Source organism: Chanodichthys erythropterus, chromosome 17, assembly GCF_024489055.1.
Source record: "Chanodichthys erythropterus isolate Z2021 chromosome 17, ASM2448905v1, whole genome shotgun sequence".
Classification (NCBI taxonomy): Eukaryota; Metazoa; Chordata; class Actinopteri; order Cypriniformes; family Xenocyprididae; genus Chanodichthys; species Chanodichthys erythropterus.
The window spans coordinates 2,694,376-2,717,530 of record NC_090237.1 but is presented as its reverse complement, the minus strand read 5'-3'; the positions used below and the strand labels follow the sequence as shown (position 1 = coordinate 2,717,530).

General features: G+C 37.0%; 1 protein-coding gene and 1 long non-coding RNA gene across 4 annotated transcripts in view; one reads left to right on the top strand and one right to left on the bottom strand.

Annotated features, from left to right (window-relative positions):
- The window catches only part of LOC137005340 (diacylglycerol kinase delta-like), a 45,227-nt gene that overhangs the window by 5,544 nt on the left and 16,528 nt on the right, over window positions 1-23,155 (top strand). Inside the window, exons 1-12 of one of the 3 annotated variants that reach the window (XM_067366186.1) lie at window positions 2,615-2,726; window positions 4,077-4,184; window positions 5,355-5,435; window positions 12,370-12,474; window positions 12,776-12,908; window positions 15,748-15,854; window positions 15,985-16,110; window positions 16,212-16,314; window positions 16,713-16,875; window positions 20,291-20,399; window positions 20,700-20,839; window positions 20,923-21,007. In XM_067366186.1, coding sequence (XP_067222287.1) covers window positions 2,706-2,726; window positions 4,077-4,184; window positions 5,355-5,435; window positions 12,370-12,474; window positions 12,776-12,908; window positions 15,748-15,854; window positions 15,985-16,110; window positions 16,212-16,314; window positions 16,713-16,875; window positions 20,291-20,399; window positions 20,700-20,839; window positions 20,923-21,007 — 1,281 coding nt within the window. In that variant the 5' untranslated portion in view covers window positions 2,615-2,705. Of the gene's footprint in view, window positions 1-2,614; window positions 2,727-4,076; window positions 4,185-5,354; window positions 5,436-6,850; window positions 6,994-12,369; window positions 12,475-12,775; window positions 12,909-15,747; window positions 15,855-15,984; window positions 16,111-16,211; window positions 16,315-16,712; window positions 16,876-20,290; window positions 20,400-20,699; window positions 20,840-20,922; window positions 21,008-23,155 lie in introns of those variants that run through there. The other 2 variants (XM_067366185.1, XM_067366187.1) reach the window with 2 other exon arrangements.
- LOC137005341 (uncharacterized) lies at window positions 16,876-20,296 on the bottom strand. Its single transcript, XR_010892231.1, has 2 exons — window positions 18,365-20,296; window positions 16,876-18,272 (listed from the first exon to the last, which is right to left on the bottom strand). It is a non-coding gene; the product is annotated as an uncharacterized lncRNA (long non-coding RNA).

Here is a 23,155-nt window from a genome sequence, read left to right as displayed (position 1 = left end):
TTTCATACAGTACTGTAAATAGTGGCTCGATGTGATGCGTCTGATATCAGACCGAAATCAAAGTTTTATCTGTGAGTTATTTCAGGAAGACCCTCCCACGCAGTTACTGCTGCTACTTTTGCTTCTATTTATTCATATCTGCATCACACTCTTCAAAATAAAAGGACTTTTTTCTTCTATGGTTCCATGAAGAGCCCTTTACGTTCAATTCCATGAAAGGTTCTTTATAGGGGAAGAAGGTTCTTCACATAAAAAAAAAAACATTAAAATGGTTGAAATGATCACTGAAAGGTTCTTTGAGGGACCTGATCACTGCAAAAAATAAATAAATATAATAATAATAATAATTTGAAACCTTTATTTTTTTCTGTATTTTAGTACCAATCTGCTATTATAGTTTTTGTTAATATTTTGAATAATATTTTATCATATTTTCTGTTTTCATTTTAATTTCAGTTAAAGTTTTAGTAATGTATTTATTTGCATGTTTGTAATTTTTATTAGCTTTTTAACTGTCTATTATTTTTTAGTTTTAGTTTATTTTAGTAGTTCAAATGAAGCTAAATAAAAATAGAAGCTAAATAGAAATGCTGCCTTAGCTGAAATGCAAAAAACATTTTGGTTTGACTGTGTATATATATATATATATATATATATATATATATTTACAGAAGAGGATTAGGGCCAAGTAATAATAAAAAAATAAAACCACCTTGAGATTTAAGTCATTATAATGTGAGATTAAACTCATTTAATTTCAAGAAAAAAAGTCAAAATAAAATGTCAAGAATAAACAAATTAAATTTTGAGAATAAAGTCGTCGTTTTTCGAGAAAAACTAATTATATTTAGAGAAAAAAGTTTAAATAAAATGCTGAGAATAAACTCTTTAAATTTTGAGAATAAAGTTGTTTTGATTAAAAAAACTCCTTAAATTTCAAGAAAAAAGTCCAAATAAAATGTTGAGAATAAACTCTTTAAATTTTGAGAATAAAGTCATGTTTCAAGAAAAAAATTGTTACATTTTGAGAAAAAGGTCAGAATAAAATGTTGAGAATATTCTCTAAATTTTGAGAATAAAGTCATGTTTCCAGAAAAAAATAGTTACATTTTGAGAATAAGGTCAAAATAAAATGTTGGGAATAAACTCTAAATTTTGAGAATACAGTCGTGTTTCCAGAAAAAAACTTGTTAAATTTCGAGAAAAAGGTCGGAATAAAATGTTGAGAATAAACTCATAAAATTTTGAGAATAAAGTTGTTTTGAGAAAAAAACTCCTTAAATTTCAAGAAAAAAGTCCAAATAAAATATTGAGAATAAACTCTTTAAATTTTGAGAATAAAGTCATGTTTCGAGAAAAAAAATTAAATTTTGAGAAAAAGTTGAAATAAAATGTTGAGAATAAACTCTAAATTTTGAGAATACAGTCATGTTTCCAGAAAAAAAAAAATAAATTTTGAGAAAAAGGTCTCAATAAAATGTTGAGAATAAACTCATTAAATTTTGGGAATAAACTCTAAATTTTGAGAATAAAGTCATGTTTCGAGAAAAAAATTGTTAAATTTTGAGAAAAAGGTTGGAATAAAATGTTGAGAATAAACTCATTAAATTTCGAGAATAAACTTTAAATTTTGAGAATAAAGTCATGTTTTGAGAAAAAACTTGATACATTTTGAGAAAAAGTTGAAATAAAATGAGAATAAACTCTAAATTTTGAGAATAAAGTCATGTTTTGAGAAAAAAACTTGTTAAATTTCAAGAAAGTATAAATTAAATGTTGAGAATAAACTCTAAATTTTGACAATAAAGTCGTGTTTTGAAAAAAAAAATGTTAAATTTCGAGACAAAGTTCAAAATAAAATGTTGAGAATAAACATTAAATTTTGAGAATAAACTTAAAATTTTGAGAATATAGTCATGTTTCGAGAAAAAAATTGTTAAATTTCGAGAAAAAGTTGAAATAAAATGTTGAAAATAAACTACATTTTGAGAATAAAGTCGTTGTGTTTCGAGAAAAAACGTAAAATTTCTGGAAAAAGTAAAAATTAAATGTTGAGAATAAACTCTTTAAATTTTGAGAATAAAGTTGTTGTGTTTTGAGAAAAAACGTTAAATTTTGAGAAAAAGTCAAAATAAAATGTTGAGTGTGCAAAAAAAAAACGAATGCGTGTTTATTCTCGACTTTTTCCTTGAGTTTAATCCTGCATTATAATGACTTTAATCTCGAGAAGGTTTTCAATTTTTTACCATTACTTGTCCTTAATCCTCTTCCGTATTTATTTTATTTCAAACAATGTAAATGTTTTTAATCTTTCAGTTTAACCTTAACCCTGATGAATATGTGCTGGAGTCCATGAGAAGGCACGACACGCTCATGTCATTCAGATGTGAAGTTAGCGTGCGGTGAGGAAATGACTATTATCTGCATCAAGGTTCGCCGTGAGCTATTTTGGTAGCGCTTCTCAAAGACTGAGCGCTGCACAAACAGGTCAAGCTTCCTGTGGGTTGATGGGTGTCGTCTGTGAGATGTGCAGTGTGTGTGTGTGTGTGAGCTGAAGTGACAGGTGCCTTCAGTGACAGAGAAAAGGCCATTTACTGTCAGCGGAAACCAGCACGAGTGTGTGTGTGTGTGTGTGTGTGTGTATATGTGTGTGTGGTGAGAGCCCCTCACGTCAGTCAGACTCTTCTCGCTCTGACCTGTCTCTGATGGATTGCGCTAAGAGCCAGGTTAGTGTTACACACTCTCGTGCATGTGTGTGTTAGTGCTGTTTTATGATGCTGAATCGTTTCGAGTGCTCTGAATCAGTGTGTTGTGTTGTGTTTGATGGAGTCGCTTCATTACTTTGCGACTCGGATGTGCTTTGCTGCAGATTTGATGTACAAAGAGTTCGCTTGTAATGTTTTTGCTCTTGTTGTAGATGTAAAGATGGGATGAGCTGCTGGAGTTGAAGTCAGATCAGTTTGATCTACATGTTCGTGTGTTTTAATGAGTCAGCGTTTAATGTTTAAAATTGTGTAATTTTTAAGGTGTGTTACCATGCGTCTGTGGGATTTTTCACTGTTTTAATGGCCAGCAGCTGAGATGAATGTATCCATAATACATTATATGAAGGGAATCCAGACGGAATCATTATTATATGAAATGATCTTAATTGGAAAGGGAAGATTTGCCTTAATGTGATTTTTGCAAGTCGTCATTAACTATAAAGCATATTTTATTGTAATATCCTGCTTTAAATGATATTAGGCAATGTTTTATTCAGAAAGTACATGAGCGGACATTCAAAAAAAGGTTCTCCTGGAAAAATATTAGAATGTTTTATCAAATATGAAATTGTAATATTTTATATAACTATTACTATAGATATTATATAACTACAATTATTTTATATAGCTATTATTATTGGTATTATTATTTTTATTTATTTATTTTATATGTTTTATTTGTTTGTAAGCATAATATGAATATATGTTGAATGACTGTATACAATTAATTGAAATATTATTATGATTATTTAAAATTGAATTACTCTTGAGTTTGCCATGAATATAGCCTTTGATGCTATATGGCAGTAAATGGTAAATAAATAAATGAACAAATAAATAAATAAGTAAATAAATTAATGCTCAAGACATGATTTGAGGAAAACCTGCAGAAATCAATCATCGTAAATATGAGAAATATTAACAGTTATGCTTGCAAATAAAGAAATCTGATGTCAGAGTGAAATATGTTGCGCTCTGCTGCTCCCTTTAGGTCTAACATGAAACTGCAGGCAGCAGTGTGTGTGTGTGTGTGTGTGTGTGTGTGTGTGTGTGTGTGTGTGTGTGTGTGTGTGTGTGTGTGTGTGTGTGTGTGTGTGTTGTCTGAGGTTGGAGTGTCAGTGTAGTTTGTGTGGTTTTTTGCTGTGAAAATATCTTTCCAGTAAAGGTTTGTGGGAGATGTAACGGTGTGTAAAAAGTATGATGATGATGATGATGATGATGTTATTTATTACGTAAAAGAACGAGGGTGACTGGAAAGAAAGGATTTTTCACATTCTTTCTCTCTCTCTCTCTCTCTCTCTCTCCTTCTAGACGATTTTAAAAGAGGGAAAGTTAATGAAACAGACGAATTTCCAGCGCTGGAAGAGACGTTATTTTAAACTGCGGGGAAGAACACTGTACTACGCTCAGACGGCCAAGGTCTGTCTAAACACACACACACACACACACACACACACACACACACCACACACACACACACACACACACACACACACACATATACAGTCCAGTCCAAAAGTTTGGGATCTGTAAGATTTTTAATGTTTTTAAAAGAAGTTTCGTCTGCTCACCAAGGCTACATTTATTTAATTAAAAATACAGTAAAATCAGTAATATTGTGAAATATTATTACAATTTAAAATAACTGTTTTCTATTTAAATATATTTCACAAAGTAATTTATTCCTGTGATCAAAGCTGAATTTTCAGCATCATTACTCCAGTCTTCAGTGTCACATGATCCTTCAGAAATCATTCTAATATGCTGATCTGCTGCTCAAGAAACATTTAGGATTATCATCAATGTTGAAAACAGTTGTGTACTTTTTTTTTCAGGATTCCTTGATGAATAGAAAGTTCAAAAGAACAGCATTTATCTGAAATACAAAGCTTCTGTAGCATTATACACTACCGTTCAAAAGTTTGGGGTCAGTAAGAATTTTTATTTTTATTTTTTGAAAAGAAATTAAAGAAATGAATACTTTTATTCAGCAAGGATGCATTAAATCAATCAAAAGTGACAGTAAAGACATTTATAATGTTACAAAAGATTAGATTTCAGATAAACACTGTTCTTTTGAACTTTCTATTCATCAAATAATCCTGAAAAAAAATATTTTACACAAATATTTTGTACAATTGTACACATTAAATGTTTCTTGAGCAGCAGATCATCATATTAGAAAAGATTTCTGAAGGATCATGTGACACTGAAGACTGGAGTAATGATGCTGAAAATTCAGCTTTGATCACAGGAATAAATTACTTTGTGAAATATATTCAAATAGAAAACAGTCATTTTAAATTGTAATAATATTTCACAATATTACTGTTTTTACTGTATTTTTAATTAAATAAATGTAGCCTTGGTGAGCAGACGAAACTTCTTTTAAAAACATTAAAAATCTTAGTGGTTCCAAACTTTTGGACTGTACTGTATATATATATATGAATTTTCATATATTTCATATATTTCTAATGCTATATATAACTACTTTTTATGTCCTCTCAGACGTTTTAATCACATTTTTCCTTTTTATAATGTTTGGGGGAAAGAAATATTGATTAATATGTGATGATTTGTTTTCAGTCAATTATTTTTGATGAAGTGGATCTGACAGACGCCAGCGTAGCGGAATCCAGCACCAAGAATGTTAACAACAGCTTCACTGTGAGTCACACACACACACACACACACACACACACACACACACACACACACACACACACACACACACACACACACACACACACACACACACACACACACACACACACACACACATATAGAATTTGAATTGTGTTAATTTGCTTGAATTTGTGTTCACTGTCCTCAGCGGTCTGTTGCCAAATGATGCGGTCATTTCAAAATAGATAAAACAGTCAGAAATAGATTTATATCATTCTTTCAAATGATTTTTCTGTGATTTTTAGAGGCATAAATGCAGGTCAGTAATTGGTTTTGTTTATTTCATAAACATATGAAAATGTGGTAAAAGACATTAGTGTTCAAAAGTTTAGGGCTGGCAAGATTTTTTATGTTTGTAAAAGAGTCTCTTCTGCTCATCAAGGCTGCGTTTATTTGATCAAAAATACAGTAAAAATTCTGAAATATTATTACAATTTAAAACAGCTGTTTTCTATGTGAATATATAGTAAAATGTAATTTATTCCAGTGATCAAAGCTGAATTTTCAGCATCATTACTCCAGTCTTCAGTGTCACATGATCCTCCAGAAATCATTCTGATATGCTGATTTGCTGCTCAAGAAACATTTATGATTATTATCAATGTTGAAAACAGTTCATTTCTGTTGAAACTGTGATACATTTTTTTTTTCAGGATTCTTTGATGAATAGAAAGTTCTAAAAGAACAGCATTTCTTTGAAATAGAATCTTTTGTAACATTTACTGTCACTTTTGATCAATTTAATGCATCCTTGATGAATAAAAGTATCATTTTCTTTTTAAAAAAAACTCACTTCAAACTCTTGAACACTAGTGTATTTCATTTATCAATTAGTTTTATTTTATGCCGTTTAATTTGATAACTTCTCTGACTGATTCACAAGTGCTTACATAAGAAAATAAGGGCGTTGCTATGCAGTTGCTAGGGTGTTCTGGTTGGTTGCTAGGTGATTGATTACAAACTCAAATCTTTGATATTCTGATTTCTAGATATGACTCAGAGTTTCTCTTGTTGAAGATTAAACTCTGCTCCTAAAAGAAACCCTCTTCGTCAGATTGACTTCTGGAGTCAGTTTCACTAAAGCAAACACACACTGGTTTCTCATGTTTTCTCTGATGTTCTCGGCAAAGGAAATGAAGCTTCTGAGAAAAACGCAGAATGTGTTTATTCTGGATGTGATAAACAGAACAGCCTGAAATAGTCCGGAGCACATGTGCGTGTTCAGGGTATTTATAGTTGACATTTGGACTGATTTAACTTTAATTGCAGGGAGGAGCTCGCGCTTTTCCATGGTGTATCCGCTCGGTGTGTTTTCATATGTATTCTCCTGCTCTGTGGGAGGGGCTCTGACAGGACGCGGGTCTCTGAGTCATCGTGAGGGAAAAAGGGAGGAGTCTTTGAAAGAGAGAGGGAAGGAAAGAGACATGGATCAGATCAGGAAAGAGAGAGAAGCTGAATTAGGAGTTATTTGCTGATCTGTAGACTTCCACACGAGAGACAGAAGAGCCTTACTGGAGCGTCTGGATTCTGCCGGCAATAAGTAAGAGGAAAGAATGTGTGGAATGAGAGGGAGAGAAAGAGAGTGTGTGTTTTCTTAAAGGGACAGTTCACCCCAAAATGAAAGTTTTGTTATCATGTACACTCTCACTTTATTTCTTCTCTTTTGAAGAACATTTTAAGTTTGACTCATTGTAGAAATAAAGTCATACAGGTTTGAACCACATGTGAGAGCGTAAATGTTGATTTTGTGGTGAAAGATTGCATTAATTATGTTTTTTGCTATAAAATTACCCCCAGATGTGAGCCAAATCTGACAAATCCTTGCATTCTGGGGAAGATGGAAATAATTTATGGAGTAAATTGACATTTTACCACATTGTGTTTTGGTAGTCTGTAATCATTATAAGGATATTTACATGTAAACAATTCTTGTGAAGACCGGTTTGAGTTTTATACTGGATACAGGATACGTTCCTCACTTTCTGAGAGGCTGTTTGAGGGTCAAGACTTGGTTTTATGCATCAGGTTAAAGCACTTAATACAACACAGACTGTAGGGATAACAGGAAAATGATTCATTGATGCAAACAGAGCTGATTTTGGCTGTTAGTTCAGTGTTGATTCAGTTCTGCTGTAACGATCATCCGTTATTAAATTAGGTCATTTCATCTATAAAGCGATGTCAATGTCCAGTTCTCATGAACAGTGTCAGTGCAGTCAGATCAATAATATTGATGAATATTAAGTATTATAATCAGGGTTCGGGTTAGGCACTTAGTTGTGATGGGTAGAGATTGCATTGTGTGCATGAATGTCCTCAAAAAGATAGATGCACAAGAATGTGTGTGTGTTTTGAACACTGTGTCCACTGCCTGTGCCTTGGGCTCAGTATGACAGCTACCCCTGTGTGTGTGTGTGTGTGTGTGTTTGAATAACCGTCTAGTTTAGGTTTGTATTTTAAAAATATGAATCAAATTAATTACCTGATATGGCAGTTAATTGGGGTGGATAAGATTAAATAATTTAATGCTTTTAATTAATGCTTTAAAGTGACAGTAAAGACATTTATAATGTTACTAAAGATTCTATTTCAAATAAATGCTGTTCTTTTGAACTTTATATTCATCAAAGAATCCTGAAAAATAAAATCTATCACTAGTTTTCAACATTAATAAATGTTTCTTGAGCAGCAAATCATCATATTAGAATGATTTCTGAAGGATCATGATGATAATGATGCTGAAAATTCAGCTTTGATCACTGGATATAAATTACATTTTACTATATATTCACATAGAAAACAGATATTTTACATTGTAATAATATTTCAGATTTTTTACTGTATTTTTGATAAAATAAATGCAGTCTTGGTGACTTCAAAAACATTTTTAAAAAAATCATACTTTAAATATTTTCTGAGAAAAAAATTGAACATATGCCTTTCAGTGGTCTATAGTCCACGCTTGTTTTAATCGTCACACTATATACGCAAACAGACTGACGTCTTGTTACATATTCATTTATGAAGGAGAAAAACAAGTGATTCATCTTGCTAACAATACAAAGTTTCAAACATTGTCTCAAATAATTTTCATATGCTCAGCAGGAATGATGAATTATGCTGCTTTATTAACCACACTAAATTAACATGTTATATTGATATTTATATGTGGTTTATATAATGCATGCTTATTAAAGGAGAAGAGTCTGTATCTGAGACATAATGTTTTAAACAAAAATTTGGGGTTGGTGAGGTTATTTTTAAAGAAACTAATGCAAAAGTGCATTAAATTGATCAAAAGTGACAGTAAAGACATTTATAATGTCACAAAAGATTCTATTTCAAAGTTCTTTCGAACTTTCTATTCATCAGAGAATTGTGAAAAATAAAATGTAATATGTTTACACATAATAGTGTGACATATGATGAAGTGTCACCAATAGTGAAAAATCAAGTGTGAATAATTAAAAACAGTGTTTTTCTCAACTCAACTTCTATTTATAAATAGAGAATGGACCAAAGTGCTGTCCGTAAATAACTATAGAATTGATACAAACATAAAATAACAACCAAAAATAACACCAAGAAAATCATGCCTTTGTTGGGGATCTTTTGGTCTGAAAGGCTTTAATATAAGAAAAGTTCATGCTACTTCAGGAGCCAGCTTGATTCAAATTATTGTATGTAATTTGAATCCAGATCAGATGAATATTGCTCGGACCGTCAGCTGGTATTGCTCTGACAGGTCCCAAGACATCGTGTGCTTCAGAAGACGTCATGAGTCTGTGTTGTGCAAGAGTTCAGCAGTGTCAGACTGTAATACATGCTGTGAAGTGTTGGAGTATAAAACTGATTCATATTTAAAGGCAAAGTCTGTCATCACTAATCAGAACTGCAAAGATTTAAAACAAGATTCCGAACACTCCCCCTGCCTGCCATTGGTCAGTCAAACGGATGGCCCCGCCCCCACACTCACTCCATTGGCCGAGTTAGAATTTGACAGCTGTTTTGAAAGCGTAACAAATCACAGTGTTTCACTCTTCAGTAAGTCAATCCATTGATGACTGACTGGAAACACTTTACAACAAGGTTTCATTCTATTATGCCCCTTTTTCTCCAGAATGTGAAGTTTCAGCTCAAAATCCCCCACAAATCATTTATTATAGCTTGTCAAATTTGAGCAAAAACACACCATTTTTGTGTGCGTCCCTTTAAATGCAAATGAGCTGCTGCTCCAGAAGAGGGCGGAGCTTTAACAGCTCAACAACAACAAAGCTGGAGAATCTCACGCAGCCAAAATGAGGATTGTCAGTGACGGTGTTCAGCCTTACATTGTTCGAACTTTTCACACTTGAACTTGTCAATATTTTGGGTTATCTTGTTTCATGCATTACAGTAATTATTCCACAGGGTTCAGCATAGTCAAAAGTCAGAGTTCATTTAAATAGCACCATTCATACAGATTACCGTGAAACTGATATTTGATTAGGTGCATGATCAGATTAGAGTCGCAGCTGTGTGTTAAAGTGTTAAAAACAGGATATATTCAGCTTATGTAACTGAAGCCCAAAAGCTCTTCGAGTCGCATGACACGGTTCGGCTGGCGTTATGATAGCGCTGATAATGTGTGTTTGTGTGAGTGATAAAAGTGGCTTTGAGATCTAGATCAAAGACATTAAGCAGACGCTCACTGACTCTCTCTCTCTTCCGCTGTGTGTCAGCTGATCCATGTGTCTGTATATTTTAGTTGGTTTTATGAGGCAGCTTGTGTACTCTTCTGCGGAATGAATAATATGATCGGTTTATATGTGTGTGTGTGTGCTGGCGGAGGAAAGGCGTGAGTTATTTTTATCCGTGTGGGAACAGAGGGTCTTTGTCTGCAGCTGAAGGAAACGGATTGGGAAGTTGACGTACGCACGGCCACACACACACACACACACACACACACACACACACACACACACACACACACACACACACACACACACACACATATGCTATTTTAGGCCTTTGAATGCTTGAAGGTTTGGCTGGTGTGGTATTAGAGTGATACAGCTGAAAATGTTTGAGTTCCAGAGTTTTGAGTTCACTAGTAAACATGATTCTATTTTGCTTTCTAATTCTATTACAAATTCCAAACATAACATAAGATTTCATTCATCTATGTACATAAATACACACATAGACTCAGAACTTTGGCAACTGTTCAATGAGCTTTTATTTGGTAACATTTGTTAATATACATTAGCCAACATGAAATAGCAAAGAACCATACATCTATGGCATTTATTCATTTTAGTTTCATGTTAATTTAAACTTTCATTAAAGGATTTTTAACCCTCTGGTGCTCTTCGCTCATTTTTTACCGAAAAATGTAACTTTTTTTTTTTTTTTTTAATTTTTTACTTGAAGTGTTGAAAATGAAGTACGATGAAGTAAAAAAATAAATAAATAAATAAATAAAACAAAACTTCAAACTTTTTTGTTTAAAAAATGAGCGAAGAGCACCAGAGGGTTCAAATTGTTTACAAAAGTTGGTATGAAATAAAAGATTCTAAAAAAAAAAAAAAAAAAAAAAAAAAAAACGTAAACTTTTTCGGTAAAAAATTAGTGAAGAGGATTTAAAATGCTTTTATGAAACTTGGTATACAGTAAAAAAAAAATCAAAAAATGGAAGAAAAAAAAAAAATGAAAGCGAAATGCTTTACAAAACTTGGTATGAAGTAAAAAATGTTTTTTTTTTTCAATAACAAATGAGTGAAGAGCACCAGAGGGTTAAAAATGCTTTATGAAAATTGGTATAAAGAAAAAATTCAAAAAAAAAATGTAAAAAAGTACATTTTTGCAGTAAAAAAATGAAAAGGTTAAATGGTCCAAATTAGCATATTGGAAAGGAATGGTAGACGAATTCCACCTTCCAAGTGGAAATTTTTGGTACTGCGGCCAAACAAAATCTTACTGAAAGCTAATTTTTTCAGATATCAAGATTGAATTTGGAACACAACTTGTTTAAATTTATGGTATTGATATTTAGAGTAAAATGTGTTTTTGTATATAAAATATTTCATACTGTATAACATTTTAAAATAGTTTTTTTTTTTTTTTTGCATTTTTCATAATAAATGTAAAATTCTGTAACTTTTTTACAGAAAAGCATTAATTAAAAACAGAACTTTTTCATTATCGAACTAAAATATAGTAGATTCATTTTGTTGAAATAAGCACCAGATGGTTAAAAACATTAATGCACCTTGAACCAAGATCGAACAACTGAATTTTGTATTAACTAACATTAGCAAAGATTAATAAAGGCTGTAAAAAAACATATTGCTCATTTTTAGTTCATGTCGGATATTGCATGTACCAGTGTTTGCAAATGAGACCTTATATCTAGTTAAAAATAATCTACACTTTTTCGCACTGGTCATTATGAGTATTTATTCATTTTTATTTATATGCACCAATAAAAAATACATATAATTAAATCTTGCTGAAAAAGGAGACATGTGAAACTAATGTAATGTCACGGTATTTAGGTAGACTTAATGGCTAAATAAAAAGCTCATTGCAGTATTCCTCTTAGTGTTGTGTAATATCATATCGCCAGCAAAATCATTGTGAATATTTTTGATCTGTCACACAGCCCTAGTTGGCACCCTGTAAGTTGGATAACAAGAGCTCTTTGGTCAAGTGTGTGTGTGTGTGTGTGTGTGTGTGTGTGTGTGTGTGTGTGTGTGAACAGTGTGTTCCTTGTTCCTTGGGCTCAGTTTGTAGGAGAAACACATGTTTCTGGTGCTCACACACACATTTAAGGTTATGTGTGGAGAAAGCAGCTTATGATACTTGAACAAATCTATTCCGATTTCTTCAGTTTCACATGACCGACTCCTGAGCTTTTCCCCCTCTCTCTCTGTAGGTAATCACTCCGTGTCGTCGGCTGATTCTGTGTGCGGAAAACAGGAAAGAAATGGAGGAATGGATCGCAGCGCTGAAGAGTGTTCAGAACAGAGAACACTTTGAGGTGAGATTCTCCATCTGATGGAAAGTTTTTACCGTCTGTTTAGGAATGGGTTTATTAGAAATACATTACACCGCAGTCTCTACAAGCGGCAGAAAGCAGTGGAAAATCTTTGTAGACTCTGTGATCAAGTACTAATTATTCCACACACAAAGTGAGACGGAATACAGCTCACAGTAGTGACTGCTTCATATTTTTGTGGAAACTGATGAATAGAAAGTTCATCATTTATTTGAAATAGAAATCTTTAGTAACATTATAAACGTCACATTTGATCAGTTTAATGCTTGTGTCTCTGCTCTAGTCCACTCAGTTCAGTATGGATCATTTCTCTGGGATGCATAACTGGTACGCCTGTTCACACGCTCGCCCCACGTACTGTAACGTCTGCCGGGAGGCGCTGTCTGGAGTCACCTCTCATGGACTGTCCTGCGAAGGTCTGTCATCATGCATTTGATTTGATTGTTATAGAGGTTTCTGTGCTGATTTATGTGTTAAAGGTGTTCTCACCTTCATGTTGTTCCACACCTGTAAGACTTTTGTTCATCTTCGAAACACAAATGAAAATCTTTTTGATGAAATTGGAGAGATTTCTGTCCCTCCATTCACAGCTATGCAAATACCACTTCAACGCTTCAAAAAGTTCATAAAGAGAATGTAAAACTAATCCATGTGAATCGAGCAGTTTAGTCCAAATTTTCTGAAGAGACTTTATTGCTTTATATAATGAACAGATTTAATTTAGGCTTTTATTCATTCTCGTGTTACGCAGCACGTTTGAGCTTCTTCAAGAACCAATGAGGTTCATTCTCGTGTTACACAGCACGTTTGAGCTTCACAAGAACCAATGAGGTTCATTCTCGTGTTACACAGCACGTTTGAGCTTCACAAGAACCAATGAGGTTCATTCTCGTGTTACGCATCACGTTTGAGCTTCACAAGAACCAATGAGGTTCATTCTCGTGTTACGCAGCACGTTTGAGCTTCAACAAGAACCAATGAGGTTCATTCTCGTGTTACGCATCACGTTTGAGCTTCACAAGAACCAATGAGGTTCATTCTCGTGTTACGCAGCACGTTTGAGCTTCAGCAAGAACCAATGAGGTTCATTCTCGTGTTACACAGCACGTTTGAGCTTCACAAGAACCAATGAGGTTCATTCTCGTGTTACGCATCACGTTTGAGCTTCACAAGAACCAATGAGGTTCATTCTCGTGTTACGCAGCACGTTTGAGCTTCAACAAGAACCAATGAGGTTCATTCTCGTGTTACGCATCACGTTTGAGCTTCACAAGAACCAATGAGGTTCATTCTCGTGTTACGCAGCACGTTTGAGCTTCTCAAGAACCAATGAGGTTCATTCTCGTGTTACGCAGCACGTTTGAGCTTCCTCAAGAACCAATGAGGTTCATTCTCGTGTTACGCAGCACGTTTGAGCTTCAGCAAGAACCAATGAGGTTCATTCTCGTGTTACGCAGCACGTTTGAGCTTCACAAGAACCAATGAGGTTCATTCTGGTGTTATGCAGCACGTTTGAGCTTCACAAGAACCAATGAGGTTCATTCTCGTGTTACGCAGCACGTTTGAGCTTCAACAAGAACCAATGAGGTTCATTCTCGTGTTACGCATCACGTTTGAGCTTCACAAGAACCAATGAGGTTCATTCTCGTGTTACGCAGCACGTTTGAGCTTCTCAAGAACCAATGAGGTTCATTCTCGTGTTACGCAGCACGTTTGAGCTTCAGCAAGAACCAATGAGGTTCATTCTCGTGTTACGCAGCACGTTTGAGCTTCACAAGAACCAATGAGGTTCATTCTGGTGTTATGCAGCACGTTTGAGCTTCCTCAAGAACCAATGAGGTTCATTCTCATGTTACGCAGCACGTTTGAGCTTCAGCGAGAACCAATGAGGTTCATTCTCGTGTTACGCAGCACGTTTGAGCTTCTCAAGAACCAATGAGGTTCATTCTCGTGTTACGCAGCACGTTTGAGCTTCTTCAAGAACCAATGAGGTTCATTCTCGTGTTACGCAGCACGTTTGAGCTTCTTCAAGAACCAATGAGGTTCATTCTCGTGTTACGCAGCACGTTTGAGCTTCTTCAAGAACCAATGAGGTTCATTCTCGTGTTACGCAGCACGTTTGAGCTTCCTCAAGAACCAATGAGGTTCATTCTCGTGTTACGCAGCACGTTTGAGCTTCACAAGAACCAATGAGGTTCATTCTCGTGTTACGCAGCACGTTTGAGCTTCACAAGAACCAATGAGGTTCATTCTCGTGTTACGCATCACGTTTGAGCTTCACAAGAACCAATGAGGTTCATTCTCGTGTTACGCAGCACGTTTGAGCTTCAACAAGAACCAATGAGGTTCATTCTCGTGTTACGCATCACGTTTGAGCTTCACAAGAACCAATGAGGTTCATTCTCGTGTTACGCAGCACGTTTGAGCTTCTCAAGAACCAATGAGGTTCATTCTCGTGTTACGCAGCACGTTTGAGCTTCAGCAAGAACCAATGAGGTTCATTCTCGTGTTACGCATCACGTTTGAGCTTCACAAGAACCAATGAGGTTCATTCTCGTGTTACGCAGCACGTTTGAGCTTCAACAAGAACCAATGAGGTTCATTCTCGTGTTACGCATCACGTTTGAGCTTCACAAGAACCAATGAGGTTCATTCTCGTGTTACGCAGCACGTTTGAGCTTCTCAAGAACCAATGAGGTTCATTCTCGTGTTACGCAGCACGTTTGAGCTTCCTCAAGAACCAATGAGGTTCATTCTCGTGTTACGCAGCACGTTTGAGCTTCAGCAAGAACCAATGAGGTTCATTCTCATGTTACGCAGCACGTTTGAGCTTCAACAAGAACCAATGAGGTTCATTCTCGTGTTACGCAGCACGTTTGAGCTTCAGCGAGAACCAATGAGGTTCATTCTCGTGTTACGCAGCACGTTTGAGCTTCTCAAGAACCAATGAGGTTCATTCTCGTGTTACGCAGCACGTTTGAGCTTCAGCAAGAACCAATAAGGTTCATTCTCATGTTACGCAGCACGTTTGAGCTTCTACGAGAACCAATGAGGTTCATTCTCGTGTTACGCAGCACGTTTGAGCTTCAGCAAGAACCAATGAGGTTCATTCTCAATTTCATTTAAAATATCTTCATTTGTGTTTTGAAGATGAACAAAAATCTTATTGGTTTAGAAAGACATGAGGGTGAGTAAATGATGATTTTTAGGTGAACTAACCCTTTAACTTGACTGAAACCTTTGTGTGTTGTACAGTGTGCAAGTTCAAAGCTCACAAGCGTTGTGCGGTCAGAGCCACTAATAACTGCAAATGGACGACTCTGGCCTCCATCGGCAAAGACATACTGGAGGATGAGGATGGGGTGAGCGTTGTTTGTGCAATGCTACACTTTTTTCTTGTTTTGTGATAGGGTGGTTATGGTTATATCCATTATGTGTAAGAAGGTCAGGTAATCTCTGAACTTGTAATTAACACCTTTGTAAACTCGTTAGATATCGATGCCTCACCAGTGGCTGGAGGGGAATCTGCCCGTCAGTGCCAAATGCACTGTGTGTGATAAAACCTGCGGCAGCGTTCTGAGACTTCAGGACTGGCGCTGTTTGTGGTGTAAAGCCATGGTGAGTGTGTGAAAGTTCATGATTTTCTGACATTCATTAATGTTATGCTACACATTTAATGGAAGACAAAGATGACAATCAACTGTGTGTACGTTCACTAGGTGCATGCTGGGTGCAAAGACCAGCTCTCTTCTAAGTGTCCGTTGGGTCAGTGTAAAGTGTCCGTGATTCCACCCACCGCCCTCAACAGCATCGACTCGGACGGTGAGCATCCAATCAGAGCGTTCCCTCAGTATCAACCAATCAGAGCACTTCTGCAAAAACAACTCGTCAGAATACTTTCCCAGAGATGACCAATCAGAGTGAAATCAGAGCGATCTCACGGAAATATCCAATCAGAGCGCTCCGTCAGAAATAGCTCGTATCTAAAAATCACCTCACAGAAATGACCAATTATGGCTTTATGTCAGGAATAGCTCAGAAAATGAAGCGTCACATTGTCTAGACTGAAGATTCAAAATGATGCATGTTTAAAGTTTAAGCTTTTAAACTTTAAGTATTTTTCGTTGTTAGTTCATGTTAACCTTATTGTAAAGTGTTACCGGTTAAAAAATACTAAAATAACACTGTGAAACTGCACCCTCTCTCTTGTGTGTTTGTAGGGTTCTGGAAGGCGACGTGTCCTCCGACCTGCACCAGCCCGTTGTTGGTGTTCGTGAACAGTAAAAGTGGAGATAATCAGGGCGTGAAGTTTCTACGGCGGTTCAAACAGCTGTTGAACCCTGCACAAGTGTTTGATCTGATGAATGGAGGGCCACATCTGGGGTAAGACACACACACACACACACACACACACACACACACACACACACACACACACACACACACACACACACACACACACACACACACACACACACACACACACACACACACACATTCTCCACAGACATAATGATTTTTATACTGTATAAACTGTATATTCTGCCCTTCCCATCACTGAAAACTTTCTGCATTTTTCATTTTCAAATAAGCATAATTTAGTGTGATTTATAAGCTCTTTTCTTCATGGGGACCAAAAAATGTCCCACAAGGATGAGGATTTTGGAAATTGCCATCTTTGTGGGGACATTTTGTCCAAATAATGTTACCAGGACTCACAGACACACACACACACACTCAAACACACATACACACACACACACACAGACACACACACACTCAAACACACACACACACACACACACTCAAACACACATACACACACACTCAAACACACATACACACACACACACACACACAGACACACACACACTCAAACACACACACACACACACACACACACTCAAACACACATACACACACACACACACACACACAAACACACACACACACACACACACACACACAAACACACATACACTCAAACACACACACACACTCAAACACACACACACACACACTCAAACACACACACACACACACACACACACAAACACACATACACACTCAAACACACACACACACACACACACACACACACACACACACACACACACTCAAACACACACACACACTCAAACACACACACACACTCAAACACACACAAACACACACACACACACACAAACACACACACACACACACACAGACACACTCAAACACACATGTACACACAAAAACACTCATACACAGATACACACAAACACACACACACACTAAAACACACAGACACTAAAACACACATACACACACTAAAACACTCATACACTAAAACACACATACACACACACACACACACACTAAAACACATGTACACACAGACACACACTAAAACGTACACATACACACAAAAACACACCTACACAGACACACACAGACACTAAAACACATACACACACACTAAAACACACACACACAGATACACACACACTAAAACAGATGTACACACTAAAACACATACACGCACACTAAAACACACACACACACAGATACACACACTAAACACACAGACACTAAAACACTCATACACACACTAAAACACATACACACTAAAACACTCATACACAGATACACACTAAAACACACATACACACACTAAAACACACACACACTAAAACACTCATACACTAAAACACACATACACACACAAAAACACATACACACTAAAACACACAGACACACACACACACTAAAATGTACACATACACACAAAAACACACCTACACAGACACACACACACTAAAACACATACACACTAAAACACACAGACACACACACACACTAAAATGTACACATACACACAAAAACACACCTACACAGACACACACACACTAAAACACACACACAGACACACACACACTAAAACACATACACGCACACTAAAACACACACACACACACACACAGATACACACACACTAAAACAGATGTACACACTAAAACACATGTACACACAGACACACACTAAAACACACAGACACACACACACTAAAACATGTACACACAGACACACACTAAAACACACAGACACACACACAAAAACACTCATACACAGATACACACTAAAACACACACACTAAAACACACATACACAGATGCACATTAAACACACAGACACACACACACAAAAAAACACTCATACACAGATACACACAGACACACACAGACACTAAAACACTCATACACACACTAAAACACATACACACTAAAACACTCATACACAGATACACACTAAAACACACACACACTAAAACACACATACACAGATGCACATTAAACACACAGACACACACACACAAAAAAACACTCATACACAGATACACACAGACACACACAGACACTAAAACACTCATACACACACTAAAACACATACACACTAAAACACTCATACACAGATACACACTAAAACACACACACACTAAAACACTCATACACAGATGCACATTAAACACACAGACACACACACACAAAAAAACACTCATACACAGATACACACAGACACACACAGACACTAAAACACTCATACACACACTAAAACACATACACACTAAAACACTCATACACAGATACACACTAAAACACATACACACTAAAACACTCATACACAGATACACACTAAAACACATACACACTAAAACACTCATACACAGATACACACTAAAACACATACACACTAAAACACTCATACACAGATACACACTAAAACACATACACACTAAAACACTCATACACAGATACACACTAAAACACACACACACTAAAACACACACACACTAAAACACACAGACACACACACTAAAACACTCATACACAGATGCACATTAAACACACAGACACACACACACAAAAAAACACTCATACACAGATACACACATACACACACACACACTAAAACACATGTACACACAGACACACACTAAAACACACAGACACACACACAAAAACACTCATACACAGATACACACTAAAACACACACACACTAAAACACACACACACTAAAACACACAGACACACACACTAAAACACTCATACACAGATGCACATTAAACACACAGACACACACACACAAAAAACACTCATACACAGATACACACAGACACACACAGACACTAAAACACTCATACACACACTAAAACACATACACACTAAAACACTCATACACAGATACACACTAAAACACATACACACTAAAACACTCATACACAGATACACACTAAAACACACTAAAACACTCATACACAGATACACACATACACACACACACACTAAAACACATGTACACACAGACACACACTAAAACGTACACATACACACAAAAACACACCTACACAGACACACACAGACACTAAAACACATACACACACACACTAAAACACACACACACAGATACACACACACTAAAACAGATGTACACACTAAAACACACACACACAGATACACACACACTAAAACAGATGTACACACTAAAACACACACACACACAGATACACACACACTAAAACAGATGTACACACACTAAAACACATGTACACGCAGACACACACAAAAACACACAGACACACACACACTAAAACACACAGACACACACAGACACTAAAACACATGTAAACACAAACACACACTCTCACACACACATACACACGATAGTAAATATCCACTCAGACAATAAAAAAAATCGACAATCTTGCATTTCATATTTGCTCGTTGACATCTTTGTGTTTGTGTGTGTCTGTCGCAGCTTGCGTCTGTTTCAGAAGTTCGACACGTTTCGTATTCTGGTGTGTGGAGGAGACGGCAGTGTCGGATGGGTTTTATCAGAGATAGACACTCTGACGTTACACAAACAGGTACACAAACACAACAGACACTCAATCTTACTGCATACTTGTACTACAGATAATACTACACCGGCTGTGGTTAACGGCATACTGGAACATTAATGAATCACATGCACTGATACTAATATGCCGTACTATACAGGATGAACAGAGTTCAGACACATTTTCTGTGCTTATACTGCCTTCTGGTGGTGCTTTTCAGTTCATGCATTTCCTGTGAATTGAATTGTTATCTTGGGTTTGTTGCTAGTTACTGTTTGAGCCACGGGTTCATGTCTAGAGTTTGATGTTTTGATGTGGTGTCTGCAGTGCCAGCTGGGCGTGCTTCCGCTGGGAACAGGAAATGACCTGGCCAGAGTTTTGGGCTGGGGCTCGGCGTGTGATGACGACACACAGTTACCGCAGATCCTGGAGAAACTGGAGAGAGCCAGTACCAAGATGCTGGACAGGTCAGTTTGTGTGCCTGAAGTATCTGTCAGTCTCAGTCTGTCTCAGTCCTTGACAAACCTTCCAACGCTTTTATTTCTCGTAGATGGAGTATTATGGTATATGAGACCAAGTTACCACGGCAACACTCCAGCTCCACGGTAACCGAGGACTGCAGTGAGGACTCAGAGGTAATGCTGATTTAAAGGGACAGTTCACCCTAAAATGAAACTTAAGTCATCATTTACTCACCTTGTCATATGCCCCACTTTCTTTTATGGACCACAAAAGGAGAATAAAAAAAAAATGTCCCGCTCTCTCGAGAATTAAAATGAATACTCAATTCAAAATATTAATAAATACTATAATTGTATATAAATATATAATTAAAACTTTGAAGTAGGGCTGCATGATTAATTGTAATTAAACTGAAATCATGACTCGGCACGATTATCAAATCGCAATTTAATTAAATATCTTTGTGCTAATTTAATTAAATAAATTTGTATTTCAAAGTGAAGTGTAGCAGTGTGATATTTTACAAAATAATAGCTTGATGGTTTAAAGTTTGAAATAAAAAAATTATAAAATTAAATTATTATTATAATATTTTTTTTAATTCTTTCCCACACTTTATTTATTTACAATTGAATAATCAGTATCTTACATCAAAATCTTGTATTTCAAAAGATCAAACTTGCTGCTCTGATTGGCTGTTTGGCTCTTCCCAACTGCTGTTCGGTGTTTCCTCTCTTCCCAAAGGCTGTTCGGTGTTTCCTCTCTTCCCAACTGCTGTTCTGTGTTTCCTCTTTTCCCATCGGCTGTTCGGTGTTTCCTCTCTTCCCAACTGTTGTTCTGTGTTTCCTCTCTTCCCATCGGCTGTTCGGTGTTTCCTCTCTTCCCAACTGCTGTTCTGTGTTTCCTCTCTTCCCAACTGCTGTTCGGTGTTTCCTCTCTTCTCATCGGCTGTTCTGTGTTTCCTCTCTTCTCATCGGCTGTTCGGTGTTTCCTCTCTTCTCATCGGCTGTTCGGTGTTTCCTCTCTTCTCATCGGCTGTTCGGTGTTTCCTCTCTTCCCAACTGCTGTTCAGTGTTTCCTCTCTTCTCATCGGCTGTTCTGTGTTTCCTCTCTTCTCATCGGCTGTTCGGTGTTTCCTCTCTTCCCATCGGCTGTTCGGTGTTTCCTCTCTTCCCAACTGCTGTTCTGTGTTTCCTCTCTTCCCATCGGCTGTTCGGTGTTTCCTCTCTTCCCAACTGCTGTTCTGTGTTTCCTCTCTTCCCATCGGCTGTTCGGTGTTTCCTCTCTTCCCAACTGCTGTTCTGTGTTTCCTCTCTTCCCATCGGCTGTTCGGTGTTTCCTCTCTTCCCAACTGCTGTTCTGTGTTTCCTCTCTTCCCAACTGCTGTTCTGTGTTTCCTCTCTTCCCATCGGCTGTTCGGTGTTTCCTCTCTTCCCAACTGCTGTTCTGTGCTTCCTCTCTTCCCAACTGCTGTTTGGTGTTTCCTCTCTTCTCATCGGCTGTTCGGTGTTTCCTCTCTTCCCAACTGCTGTTCGGTGTTTCCTCTCTTCCCAACTATTGTTCTGTGTTTCCTCTCTTCTCATCGGCTGTTCGGTGTTTCCTCTCTTCTCATCGGCTGTTCGGTGTTTCCTCTCTTCCCAACTGCTGTTCTGTGTTTCCTCTCTTCCCAACTGCTGTTCGGTGTTTCCTCTCTTCCCATCGGCTGTTCTGTGTTTCCTCTCTTCCCAACTGCTGTTCGGTGTTTCCTCTCTTCTCATCGGCTGTTCGGTGTTTCCTCTCTTCCCATCGGCTGTTCTGTGTTTCCTCTCTTCCCAACTGCTGTTCTGTGTTTCCTCTCTTCCCAACTGCTGTTCGGTGTTTCCTCTCTTCTCATCGGCTGTTCTGTGTTTCCTCTCTTCCCAACTGCTGTTCGGTGTTTCCTCTCTTCCCAACTGCTGTTCGGTGTTTCCTCTCTTCCCAACTGCTGTTCGGTGTTTCCTCTCTTCTCATCGGCTGTTCTGTGTTTCCTCTCTTCCCAACTGCTGTTCGGTGTTTCCTCTCTTCTCATCGGCTGTTCGGTGTTTCCTCTCTTCCCAACTGCTGTTCTGTGTTTCCTCTCTTCCCAACTGCTGTTCTGTGTTTCCTCTCTTCCCAACTGCTGTTCGGTGTTTCCTCTCTTCTCATCGGCTGTTCTGTGTTTCCTCTCTTCCCAACTGCTGTTCGGTGTTTCCTCTCTTCTCATCGGCTGTTCGGTGTTTCCTCTCTTCCCAACTGCTGTTCGGTGTTTCCTCTCTTCTCATCGGCTGTTCGGTGTTTCCTCTCTTCCCAACTGCTGTTCTGTG